This window comes from Rhinolophus ferrumequinum, chromosome 6, assembly GCF_004115265.2.
Source record: "Rhinolophus ferrumequinum isolate MPI-CBG mRhiFer1 chromosome 6, mRhiFer1_v1.p, whole genome shotgun sequence".
In the NCBI taxonomy this organism is placed as follows: domain Eukaryota; kingdom Metazoa; phylum Chordata; class Mammalia; order Chiroptera; family Rhinolophidae; genus Rhinolophus; species Rhinolophus ferrumequinum.
Genome location: NC_046289.1, coordinates 24,547,510 through 24,559,541, shown reverse-complemented (window position 1 = coordinate 24,559,541; position 12,032 = coordinate 24,547,510). Strand labels below are relative to the sequence as shown.

Genomic DNA, 12,032 nt, shown 5'->3' with positions numbered 1-12,032 from the left:
AGATAAAAACACAACTTACATTCAGAGGAGCAACAATATGGCTGATAGTGATTTTTTAATACTGTAACTACAATGGAAGCCTGAAGACAATGGAATGATATCTTTAAATTTGCCATAATAACTACCAACAAAATTCTCTATCCAACAAAGTTACCCTTGAAAAATGAAGGTGAAATAAAAACCTTTCCAGACAATCAAAGAGAAATAATATTCATCACTAACAGATTCATACTAAAGGAAATACTAAGGATGTTCTTAAAGTTGCATATAAATGATATGATATGGAAGCCTGGATATATGGGAAGAAATGAAAAGCAACAAAGACGTAAATATTTGAGTAAATCTAAAATGAACAACTGAACAAAACAATAATGCTATAATGTCCTGTCAATGTTAAAAATATATGGAGAATGAAAATATATGTCAGTAATTCTACAATTTAGGGATTAGTGGGAAATGGAGTTAAAAGTGTTGTAAGAACTCTGCACTGTCTGGGAAGAGGTAAAATACTAGCTTATATTAGATTTCAATAAGCCAAGAACACATGTTTTCAATAAGCCCCTCATACCTGAAGGGTCTAGTAGCCGTTCTCAACCAGAGAATTAAGCCTAATGTCTTAAGGCATTCACTGTATGTAATGAGTTAACTTCTCTCCTATACATCTAGAATGGTAGGTACTACTCTGTTTCCCCGAAAATAAGACCTAGCCGGACAAGCAGCTCTAATGCATCTTTTGGAGCAAAAATTAATATAAGACCCGGTCTTATTTTATAGTAAATAAGTATACTTACAGTAAAATAAGACCGGGTCTTATATAATATATGATATGATATGATATATGATATGATATTAATATAATACCAGATCTTATATTAATATTTGCTCCAAAAGATGCATTACAGCTGATTGTCTGGCTGGGTCTTATTTTTGGGGAAACACAGTAGCTTTGTACCATCCTCCAGAGAATTGAGAAAACAGTCACTCAAATCCCTTTCTATAGGGCTTCTCTCACAGAAATCCAGGTAAGAAAGCCTGCTAGGGTCATCGCTAAGAGAGTAATAAATAACTAATGAATTAATAAAGAAGAGAAATGGAACTACAAATCCAATCACTCCAAAGGAAAAGAAAAAAAGGGGGGAAAAGGGAACATAGAAAAGTAGGATAGGATAAAAAGAAAGCAAACAGTAGATGGTAGATTCAAACTCAAGTATATCAGTAATTGCATTAAATGTAAACTGTATCAATACTCTAATTAAAAGACAAAGGTTATTAGAACAGACAATAAGCCCCAATTATATGCCACTTGAAAGATACACCTTAAGTAGAAGGATACAGAAAGGCAGAAAGCAAAAAGATGGAAGAGATACACATTTCATTGCCCTTGCCCCAACACTAACCAAAAAGAAAGCCAAATATTTTGACACAGCTGATTTTAAAAGGCAAAATGATTACTAAAGGTAAAAAGAAACATTTCATAAAGATAAAGTGTCTAATCCAGTTCTAAATGAGTATGCAATTAACAACACTGCATCAAAACGTATAACACATACTGACAGAAGTAAAAAAAGAAATAGACAAAACCTCAATCTTAGTGGGAGATTTCAACATACATGTTTGTATGGACAGAACAAGCAAACATCTCTACCTCCCAGTGCCAAGCACAGAGCCTGACCCATATTAGAGGCCCAATCAAAATGTGCTGACCTGAAATGAGAGTCACACATCCTAGATTTTCCTAGACAGTCCCAATTCCAAGGATAAAACTGTCTCATTTTCCCCCATAAGTGCATTTGTCCAGAGTTTAGTGTGGAAAATACAAATGGTATCCCCACGGGTTGCTTGAATGGCTCCTGTACTGTCATGTTTCCTTTCCCTACAGGGTCCCCAGGTACCCAGGAGCACTAGATACTGGAGGTGTTTGCATGGGGAGCCTCATACCTGAGCTGGGGCATCAGTCCCGGGGATACGGGTAGACCGTCTGCGGGTGACAATGACCGATGGCTTGTGTTCAGTGGGGTTCTGTTCAGGACCCTTCCCGTCCTCGTCAACACCTGCAGCATGGGCCGCCTCAGTTGGGTCCACAGTCCGCACAGGTACAGACACCGGGATAATGAGGGGCACCATCCCGCTGTCCTCTCGTGCTCGCTTGGCAGTTAAGGAAGGCTCAGAAAACTCCACCCCACACTTGGTAGTTGAAGCCAATACACTTTTCCGCTTCTCCTCACAGCCATTGGCATCCTGGAGAAGGGAAGGGAGGGTGAATGGAAGTGAGGTTCAGAAGGTAAGTCCTGATTTGCTGATCTAGGACTGCCAGTCCCATTTGATTCAGGGACTAAAATACCCATGATAATTCCCAATGTTCTTTGACAACGTGGCCTTTCCCTGACCACCTTTTCTCCCACCACATTCCCACACACTTTCCATAACCTCCCTTCTGTCGGGGCCCCCCATCCTGGCCTGGAGCAGGTCCCCAGGTGACCATCTCAGCCACAAGTGCCTTACAGATGTGTTTTGCTTGGCCTGCAGTGAGTGGCACGTGAAATACTATCTACATATTCAAAACATATTTCTGCAAAAGAAAGTAAGCAAGGGACCTGTGGCCAAGGAAGGGTGATCTTTGTATCTATTTCCCCATTGGCTACTGGCTGAAGTCAAGTTCTGCAGCCTCCTACATGTCAGTCTAACCCTACAGGTATCGGGGGCTGAGACTTCGAGTGAAGGAAGGGGCAAACACTAGCTTTGGAGTGAGATACTGGGCTTCTAAGCTAGGTTTGTGACCTTGGGAAATCCCACTTGGGGCTCAGCTTCTTTAGCAATGAAACAGGATAAACGGCAGCATCCCCGTCATAGGGTTTGATGATAAATTATTTGTGATCAAGTAAAAAAACTATAAGTACAACATAGAAACTATAAGATCACATTCTGATCATTCTTCTTCCCCAGTTATTTTTTTAAATCAACCTTATTGGAATATAATTTATGTGCAACAAAACGCACCTATTTTTAACTAGAGTCCGATGCATTTTGACAAGTATAATCACCTATGTGATGACTACCATATTCTTGTCTTTTAGCATACTAGATCTGGAAACGGTTTCACCTCCCACTACTCCCAGACCTTCAAGTCTCAAATGAGGAAGCTAACCCACCATGGTGTATTCCACTTTTCTGTACACAGCCCTGTGTGTGTATAAACTTCGTCTTCCTTCAGGTATGGATGCACCTAGGTAGAGATTCTTTGCATGCAGGGAGTTCAGAACTCCCTGAAATGTATGGGTTCCTTCATTTCCTTCAATGACGTGAGAAAGCTACCCTTGTGGACCTGGAGTCAGTCGCTCTCCCCTGGCCCCAGACACCGGTCACCCCGCCGTCTGCCACATCTGGCCCCGCCCCACGCCATTCTTACCTTTGCGGTCTGCATTGAGGCCAGCTCCACTGCCTTCTGGGCCAGGGTCAGCAAATTGGCCTCCTGGGACGCCCGGCGTCTCCGTCGTGTGCTCTGGATCACTCCACCCCGTAGCACCTGCCCACAGTCCCCCGTTCCCACTGCCCGCATGCCCTCCTCGCTGCCCATGGCGGGAGCCTCCCGTTCCCGACCGTTAGGTGCCAGTCTCTCCCCATCAGACAGCAAGTGCGACTCCCTTAGCTCCAGCGGGAATCCCAGGGCTTCAGGATGGGGCTGCCCCAGGGGCCCAGGGGGTGGCTGCTGCGGGGGCCAGTGATGTAGGAACAGGTTGGCAGGCTCCTGCCCAGGTTGGGTGCCAGCCCCATCCAGGGTGGTGGAAGGCAAGACGCCCTCCTTTGAGAGGCGACGGGAGCGGCGGGGAAAGGCGATCTGGGCCTGAGGTAGCACAGGCTGCGGGGCTGACTCCTGCAGGAGGGCCTTGCGCAGTTCCGGGTTCATGTCAGGGTTGGGGGGGAAAGGGTAGGGTGCCATGCTGTGGTGAGCCAGATGGGACTGTCCCAGTGGCCCGGCCGGCTGCAGCCCAAAGTCCTGGGGCTGCTGAGAGGGCGGCTGCTGCATGGGGTAGAAGTTCTCAAAGAGCGGCATCTGAGGCAGGGCTGCCTGCTGCGGCTGCTGCTGGGGCTGCTGCTGCTTCTGTGCAGGGAAGGCGGCAACGGGATTGGGGGGCGGTGGGCCCTGCCGGAAGACCTGCCGGTTCACCTGATGGCCGAACGCCAGCTGGAAGGGTTGCAGGGGCAGCGTCTGGTTCGGGGGCTTCTTGGCCACATGGAAAGAGTTCAGGGGCGCCTGCGACCGCCCTACCTCCAGCTGCACCTTCTGTGGCATCATTGGCCGCACTGAGTTTCCGTAGCGGTCCAGCTGCGGCCCCCCTCCTTTCTCCCGTTTCAGTGCCTCAGGGTGGTTATAGTAGGTAGAGATCCCCATGCCAGGATGGGGGCTGCCCTTGTGTCCACCGTAGAGGGGAAGGCTGTGGCAGTTCCAGGTTGAGTGGGGTGGAGGCTGGCCGGGCTGCTGCTGCCACCCACTATCACTGACACCCCCACCCCCTCCGCGCTCCGGGCCCCGCCCTGGAGCCATCACAGAGTTGGGCCACTTGACTGAGCCCACCTGCTGGGACAACATGGCCGCCGTGGTCCGCTCAGACCCATACACCACGGAGTTCAGCAGGGCCAGGCTGTTAGGTAGTTCCACAGGTTGGGAGGCAGGGGCGGCCCCTGTCGGACCCTCGTGCCCAAAATAAGGCTCCTCCTTCACTCTGGTGGACTGTGGAGGTGCCAGAGGCTGTTGTGGAGCTTGAAGGGGTGGGGGCTGCTCCTTGGGAGCTGCTTCCTGGTCCCCAAAGAGGCAACGCTTGCGCTTGTTCTGACCCTTGGGCTGGGCCTGGAGGTTCATGGTGTGGCCAACTGGGCCCCCGTAGTGAGACCTACTTTACCAGTTGCCCATCCCCTGGGGGAAGGTTCTGCTGGAAGCCCCGCCCTCGTCCAGGAGCCAGTGGCAGCAGAGCAGGGGCAGAGGAAAATGCTGGGAAATGGTCAGGCACAGGGAGAAAGAACTGCTGGCTCTTCCTTCCTCTTCACAGAGACACTCTTGAGGTTGTCTGCTCTTCCCAGTTCATGATGCTCCACAGGACCCTGGAGGCTGCAGACAGAAGAATAATAATAGTGTCAGCCACAGCTTCCCAGGATGCCGCAGATGTTAGCACAAGGGAGGGGCCTCTAAGCCTGTGGTGTATTTAGTTGTGTAATTTGTACATCGCACAAAGGCACCTGCCACTGGGGCAAGTGGGGCTGAGATTCAGCCTGAGCCCCTGAGATCAAGCTGGGAATAGGGGTGACAAAAGCCATGTTGGGCTCCTTTCTCCTCTTAAGCCAGGCTTCAGCCCACTGGGAAACCAGGCCTGTTCCTCTCTCACCTGTCCAGGCAGTAGCCTCCCCACCAGACCCAGAAGGAGCTTTATTCAACCAGTGCCTCCTCTGATGCTCCAAGCACATCTCAGACACAGAAAGTGAACAGGGGTCATTCCCAACTTTGTGACCTCAGAATCAGGAGCCCACCAAGTCCTTGCAGAGTCCAGGGCCCAGAGCTAGGCTCAAGTCCTCAAGTCCTTTACTCTGATGCTGCAGGTGAGGGCCCAGAAGGGTGTGTGCAATCCTAGCCCCACCCCTGGGAGGAGCTGCTTGGTGGGACTGTGGCTGCCAGAGTCTTCCCCAAATGAGCACAGGAACCTGTTTTGCAGCCCTGGCTGGAAGGAGGCAGGATCCTGCAGGGTAGCTGGTTAGCAGACCCCACCCACCCTGCCAAACATCTGGCTGGCATCCTGAGAAAGGAATACCTAGAGACTCAGGGGGTACAGACTGTTAGAACTTAGGTCCAGAAGTTTCTCTATGACATGGTGTGACTAAAGTACTCATAGTACTTATGAGTGTTTCTGTTTGTTTTCTAACTTGATTAAAAAACAAAACAAAAAACAGGTTGCTCTATTTATCTTGCTACAGAACATAGAATCGAGACCAGTATAGCTTACATATATTTTTATTACTTGAATGTATTTTCAAAGACTTTTTCTTTCTTCAGAGAGGGTTTTATTTTCCTCCCTGATTAGTCGGTGAGGGTGGGATGTACAGGACCCACCTCTTCCCCACACTAACATTCTGGTCCTGAGCCAGTCAGGCCTGCAGGAGAGGGGAGGGAAGCTCAGGAAGCCCTGGAGCATAAATCTGCAGGTCCAGGCCAAACTCAGACCTCAGTCCCTACATGCTGCAGGTCACTCTACAGCCCAGGAGTTGCCAGGAAACCAGCAGAGAGCAGAGGAGGGCCGGGGCTGGGCGGTACCGGGGAGGCACTGGTACGAACCCCGGCTACACCCTGCGATGCCCCGGCCCCAGGGAGGCTGCAGTGCTATCGCTCCAGTGCAGGCTTCCGCAGCTCCTCAGCCCTTCCCCTCTCACAGCTCCCCAGCCCTTCCCCTCCCCAAGCTGCGTGACTCACTTCAGGCCCCCTGCCTACCTTTCACTTTCACCCGGCACCCAGAAGGGGAGGAACTTCCTCCTCCATTTCCTTTCTCAGCTCCCAACCCAGAAGTGAGAGAGAGAGTAAGAGAGAGATACTCTCCCATTTGCACCCCCCTTTGTAGTCACATGTGGAAGTTGGAGGATGGAGAGAGGCTAAGAGGGCATCCAAGTCACGCTGGCGCAGGCACAAGGGGGAGGAGGATTTGGACAAGCAGAGAGCTGAGGGCCACAGAAACCAAACCCCTTTCTCTTGCTTTTAAACTCTCATTCCCTGACAGCCAACCCAATTCAGAGCAGAGACCCAAAAGCCAGCCCACAGTTGAAAATAATAACCCTGAGCACCATCCTGAAGCTGCATGATGGGGCTGTCCCGGCTACAGGAGTCGGGCTCTGCCTCCCCAGTCACATGAACGAACTAGAAGTACGAGTAGGCAGTAGGCAGAGCAAGAGAGAGGCAGGAAGAACATGCTCCAGAGGTGGGGAGGAGAGGGGAGGGGAGGGTGCCCAGGGTAGGCTGGAAAGTCCACGTGCCTCTAGGGGGCTGGGAGCCCCTCAGACACCCACACTCACTTGTGCCTCCCCACCCCAAACAGTACAGATACCCACTAACCCCACCCCCACCACAGCCCTGTTTCCCTGTGAGCCACAGCACGGGTTTGGGGGCTGGGGAAAGAGAAGGCCCACGTGGTAGATGGGTCCTGGTGCACGTGCAAGTGTGCGCTGTTGGAGGATACCCAGCTGCCTAGGCTCCAGACACAGGATGGCCACTCATTGCCTAGTGGAGGGCAGGCTCTGCACATTAAGCTAAGGGAGATGGGAGTGGAGGTTGTGAATGGGGCCCTAGGGCAGGGCTGCTCCTGCCCATCTAACACACGCCCCCACCCCAGGCTGGCTCACTTGCAGCTGGTAGGTCTGGCCCAGAGGGGCTAAGCTCCGGTGCTCTGCCTCCCACCACTTATCCTGCACATCAAGGAGGGCCACTGAAGAGGTTTCCAAAGCTGGGCCAGCAAATCATTTAGAAGAAATCAAGGCGGACAATTTTGGGGAGGCTGGATTGCCCCAGAAGCTTCTGCAGAGGCCTCCTGGTCACCTCCACCGGATGGCTAAGAGTGCTAAGAGCATGGACACACAGACGTGGGACCCTCAGAGAAGAAAGATCATTACCTGGGGGGATGGGGAGAGGAGTAGAAGATGCCTGGGGAACCCGGAGGAAGGAGGGGAGGGGACACACCAAGGCAGCATGGCACTAAGTAGTAGTGGTAGTTGTTTTTAGTAGTAATAATAATAATTATAACCATAATAATGCACCTGTGCCAGGCAGAGCATAAGTGCTTTGTATGTGTTTAATTCCCAAAACAGTCTTATAAGGCAGCATGAAGCCAAAGCATTGTTATTTTTAATCTCCATTTTACAGGTGAACTAGATGAAGCTCAGAGGGGCTAAGTAACTTGCCTATGGTCACACAGTAATTAAGCTGCAGAGCCAAGACTTGAATCTAGGTCTGTCTGACTCCAAGACCAAGCCCTTATTCCTTAACCCCAAGACGTGCCACTAAGACACCAGGTTGTTTTCTGCACACCTTCCTCCCATAACACCCTCCGCACTGTCTCAGAGTAAGGATTTTCTGGACACAGATATCCCTCCTCACTTGCCCTGGGAAGAACCTTACCCCTGCCTGAACTGTTGCCAGGCAAACCTGTCCTATCCTCCTCCAATCTAGCTGAGACCCTCAGTCCTACAGAAAGGGAGGGAAGGAAAGGGGCCTCACCACAGAGTGGCCAGTGGATGTTGGAGGTTCACCTGCAGCAAGGACTGAGGCTGCATGGGCCACTTCAGCCACTCCCTCTGTGCGTGGACTCCCCAGTTTCTTCTGCCCAACCCCTGCTCCTCTTTCCCTCCAGTGGAAATCAGCCTGTCCTTCCTCACAGTGAGGAAATGTAAGGAAGCCATCTCTTCCCAAGGCTGCCGACCTATGGGCCAACTCCCCGAGACTGCGGGGAAGAGGGTGTAATGAGGTACTCCTGCAGGCAGCTCACCCCCGGCACTAGCTTCAGGGCCTTTGACAACAGAGGCAGGAACACTGCAAAAGGAAACCCACAGCCACTATGGGGCCCCAGACATTGCAACCCACTCTATCGATCTGTTTGACTCTCACGGCTCCACTCACTCTCCCCGTCCTCCACGCGCCTCACTGCTGCAACCAGTCCCTGACCAGGCCCATGGATACCCCTGTGCAGAAGACAACGTAAGAGTCTGGTATCAGTGGCTGGGGACTTATGAGGCTTTCAGGAGGATCTATAGTGAGCACTTTCTCTCTACAGAAGATAGCAATGTATACCAAGAAAAGAACACAATGCTGAACCCACATATGTGTTTTACAAACACATGAGGGAAGGTGCTGGAAAGGCCGGTGGGAGTTCTGTGCTGATGGTGACGCCATGCCGTCCAGGGACGGCAACTCGAACACATACTGCTCCCCGTGTGCCATCAGCAGCCCTGCCACATGCCCAACATTGGCTGGGAGAGCCCATCACAGGGCGATGGCACCAGGCCATGACCATTCAGGGGACCAGGGCCACTTGCAAGCTTGAGGCATTCAGTGTGGCCATCTGAGAGAAAAGATTGTTGTGACTCAAGGTTACACAGGCCAGGAAGGAGGAACCCAGCTTGGTTCCAGCAGCTGCACACGGGCTCAGCTGACACGGGGATGAGAATTGACTGGAGGATCCGCCACCCCTTGGAGCTAACGCTCCAAGCTCCTGCTCTCACAACGTGGGTCACCCACAGCCCCACAAAGCCAGCACTAGGAAGAGGGGGAATCAGAGCTCATGTATCTCCAACCCAAGGTAAAACAGACCTAAGTATGGCATCCAACAAGGTCCCAAATCTCTAGGCCAGCCAGTTCCCTGAGCACCAAAGGGGTTATCTTATGACAGAGCCTAAACTCCCTCTCCCGCCCACAAGTCCCTGCAGACTGGGGCTCCTGCCACCTCTTTCAACACACCACACTTGAGCCCTCATTCAGTGCTGTTCCTGCCCCAACTTGCTGTTTCCGCTTTGTTTCCAGGTCTTGGACCCGGCAGTACCTGTGCCTAGGAAGCCTTCCCACCCTTGCCGTCTGCCCAAGTCCTTCCTCATCCTTCAGGTCTCAGACACTGCTTTCTCGGAGAAGTCTTCCCTCACCCCATGGCTGAACCAGGAGCTTCACTATGAGCCCCTAATACTTCCTAAACTCCTGACAACACACTCAGCACACTACATTCCAGATGCCTATTTCTTTGTCTCCAGCAGCCAGCCAGCTACATGGGCAGAGTCTGCAGAGCGTTGTACTTGGCACTTGGCTTTTATCTGCCTCTTGGGATGTTCATTCAAGACTGCGCCCAAGGTGAGTCAGAGCCATGCCTGGGCAGAGGCACTCACGGCCAGCATGTCCACCCTGAGCTCATGCCCAGCCCTGACTGCCAGTCTCTCTCCCTGATCAGACTCCCCATGATGCTGAGATAGAGTAAAAAGGCGCTGCCTCCTAACCCTACCCCACCCCACCCTATCAGTGACCCCAGGCCCTCACCAACTAAGCTAAACACAAATCTTTTTCCAATTGCTGGCCCACAGGCTAACTGCTCCTGACTGTCACTTGCTGCCCCACACCACATGCAGGGCAACTGGAAAAGTGCCAGCCCTGTCATTGCCCCGGCTTCATTTTTCTTCTTCCAAGGCTAGACCACAGCCCTGCCTAGACCACAGTCAGGGACATGAGCCTGGGGGTCTGTTTCCTTGTGCCCTGACATGGCTGGGCTGGGACTCAAGACACCAAGGTGTCTGGCTGGGAAGCCGGGGGGGGGGGGGGGGCAGAAGAAACGCCCTCCCAAGAGGAGCCCAGCTTGGCTCAGCTGGCCCTGCAGCCCAGGCTCACATCCTGAAAAGCTCTATCTCATACTCTGGGCCTTTGGCTACAGCCAGACTGGGCAAGTGGCCTAGAACTGCCATCTTGGACCAGCTGGAGTTGCCCAGGCCCTAGATAAACCTTCCCTCCAGATACAGTGCCATCATCTGCAATGCTGCATGCCCCCCTCTAACTAGGGGTTCCCATCTAAGCTGAAGGGCCTCATTTCTCCAAGCCACTGAACACATAAATTCTGTTCTCAGAGGGTTTGCAAACCTATAAGGAAGGAGACACCAGCAACAAAGAGGAGGACCTGCTTCCTAGAAGTGTCACTTGCCCTGGGGGTGTGAAAGAGCAGGCCCTATGATCTGCACACTCCAATCGAGAGAGTCCCTGGATTATCACTTCTCTAGGCTGAACTTCAGCTCTGAAAGGCAGAGAGGTCAGGCCGATAGGGAATCATGAGTCCCAGGCGTCACGGCCATCAAGCTGGTCAGGCTCAGAAGTCTTGGCCAGGGTTTGAGCTGGCTGCAGTTTCAACTCTGACTACAAAAAGCCAACACTGAGGTGCTTTTAAGTGGATATGTGTGAGAGGGGAATCCTTTGTCTAAGGCACTCTCAGGGGTTCATTCGGGCGTCAACCTTTATTGTCCCCCTTCCCCACTGCCCCTCGAACACCCACAGGATGTCCATGAGAAGCCAAGATAACCAGGTCTGTTTCAGCTTGGGGAAGCTGAGGCAGATAAAATACACAGTCCCAGGCAGAGCCGAGAAAGGAGGGAGCCTCCAGCTCAGCTTCCACCCTGGCGGGACTGGCTGCCTCCCTCCTGGGCAAGGGCCACAAAGGATCACAGGCAGCCCAGGAAAACTCCTCCCAACAGCATTCAGGAACCCAGAGACAGTGTGGTGAAGCTTATAGGTTTAGGCTCTCTCCAGAATAAATGCAGCAAATGTCCCTGCAGCCAGGTCCTTAAGTGACTGAACCTCTGGAGAAGGCCTCATGAGGACGAGCGGGACCCTTGGTCTCCTCACAACTCTCTTTATGTCTTCCAGGGCTCAGCCCATCAGACCCTGCTCCAGTTTCTCTCTCCTCTTCTGGAAAGGCCTGATTCCTTGGCAGGTCGAGAGCAGTCCCCAGTGTCAGACTCTGCCCTGGGCCACGATACAGAGCTCACTCAAAGGGGCCTCCTTCAACATGGTCTCGCCCTGCCTACTCCCCACACACCCTACACATCTACACCCTCTGCAGCCCTGCAGCTCACTTTCCCTTCATCCACTCAACAAGCATTTGCTGAGCACTATGCCCGGGAGAGACAAGGCACAGTCCCTACTGCACAGAGCAGCCAGTTCAGTGAAGAGAGACACAGAAACATACCCCCATTATAATGGAAGGTGGCCAGGGCAGGGGCTAGAGATACACACAAGGGATAGGTAATCCCGGAGCAAGTACCCTGACTTTGAGCCTTTGCTGGAGCTGTTCTCTCTGCCTGGAACTGCTGCGTCCACTCTGACAATTTGCCTTCCTTCAAGGCCCACCTCGTCTAGGCAGCCCTCCAGAAATGCTGTTTTTCACCCTTTCTGACTCTTCATGCTTTTACTTGGTATTAACTGCTATCCCATAATGCTTCTTCAATTCCCTTCTGTTTTTGCACGAAGGCTGGGAGAAGTAGGA

General features: G+C 52.0%; 1 protein-coding gene across 3 annotated transcripts in view; it reads right to left on the bottom strand.

Moving 5' to 3' along the window:
• The window catches only part of MIDEAS (mitotic deacetylase associated SANT domain protein), a 64,691-nt gene that overhangs the window by 16,900 nt on the left and 35,759 nt on the right, over nt 1-12,032 (bottom strand). For all 3 annotated transcript variants that reach the window (XM_033107205.1, XM_033107207.1, XM_033107206.1), the window contains exons 2-3: nt 3,407-5,104; nt 1,939-2,238 (exon numbers count right to left, since the gene is read on the bottom strand). In XM_033107205.1, coding sequence (XP_032963096.1) covers nt 1,939-2,238; nt 3,407-4,858 — 1,752 coding nt within the window. In that variant the 5' untranslated portion in view covers nt 4,859-5,104. The remainder of the gene's footprint in view (nt 1-1,938; nt 2,239-3,406; nt 5,105-12,032) is intronic.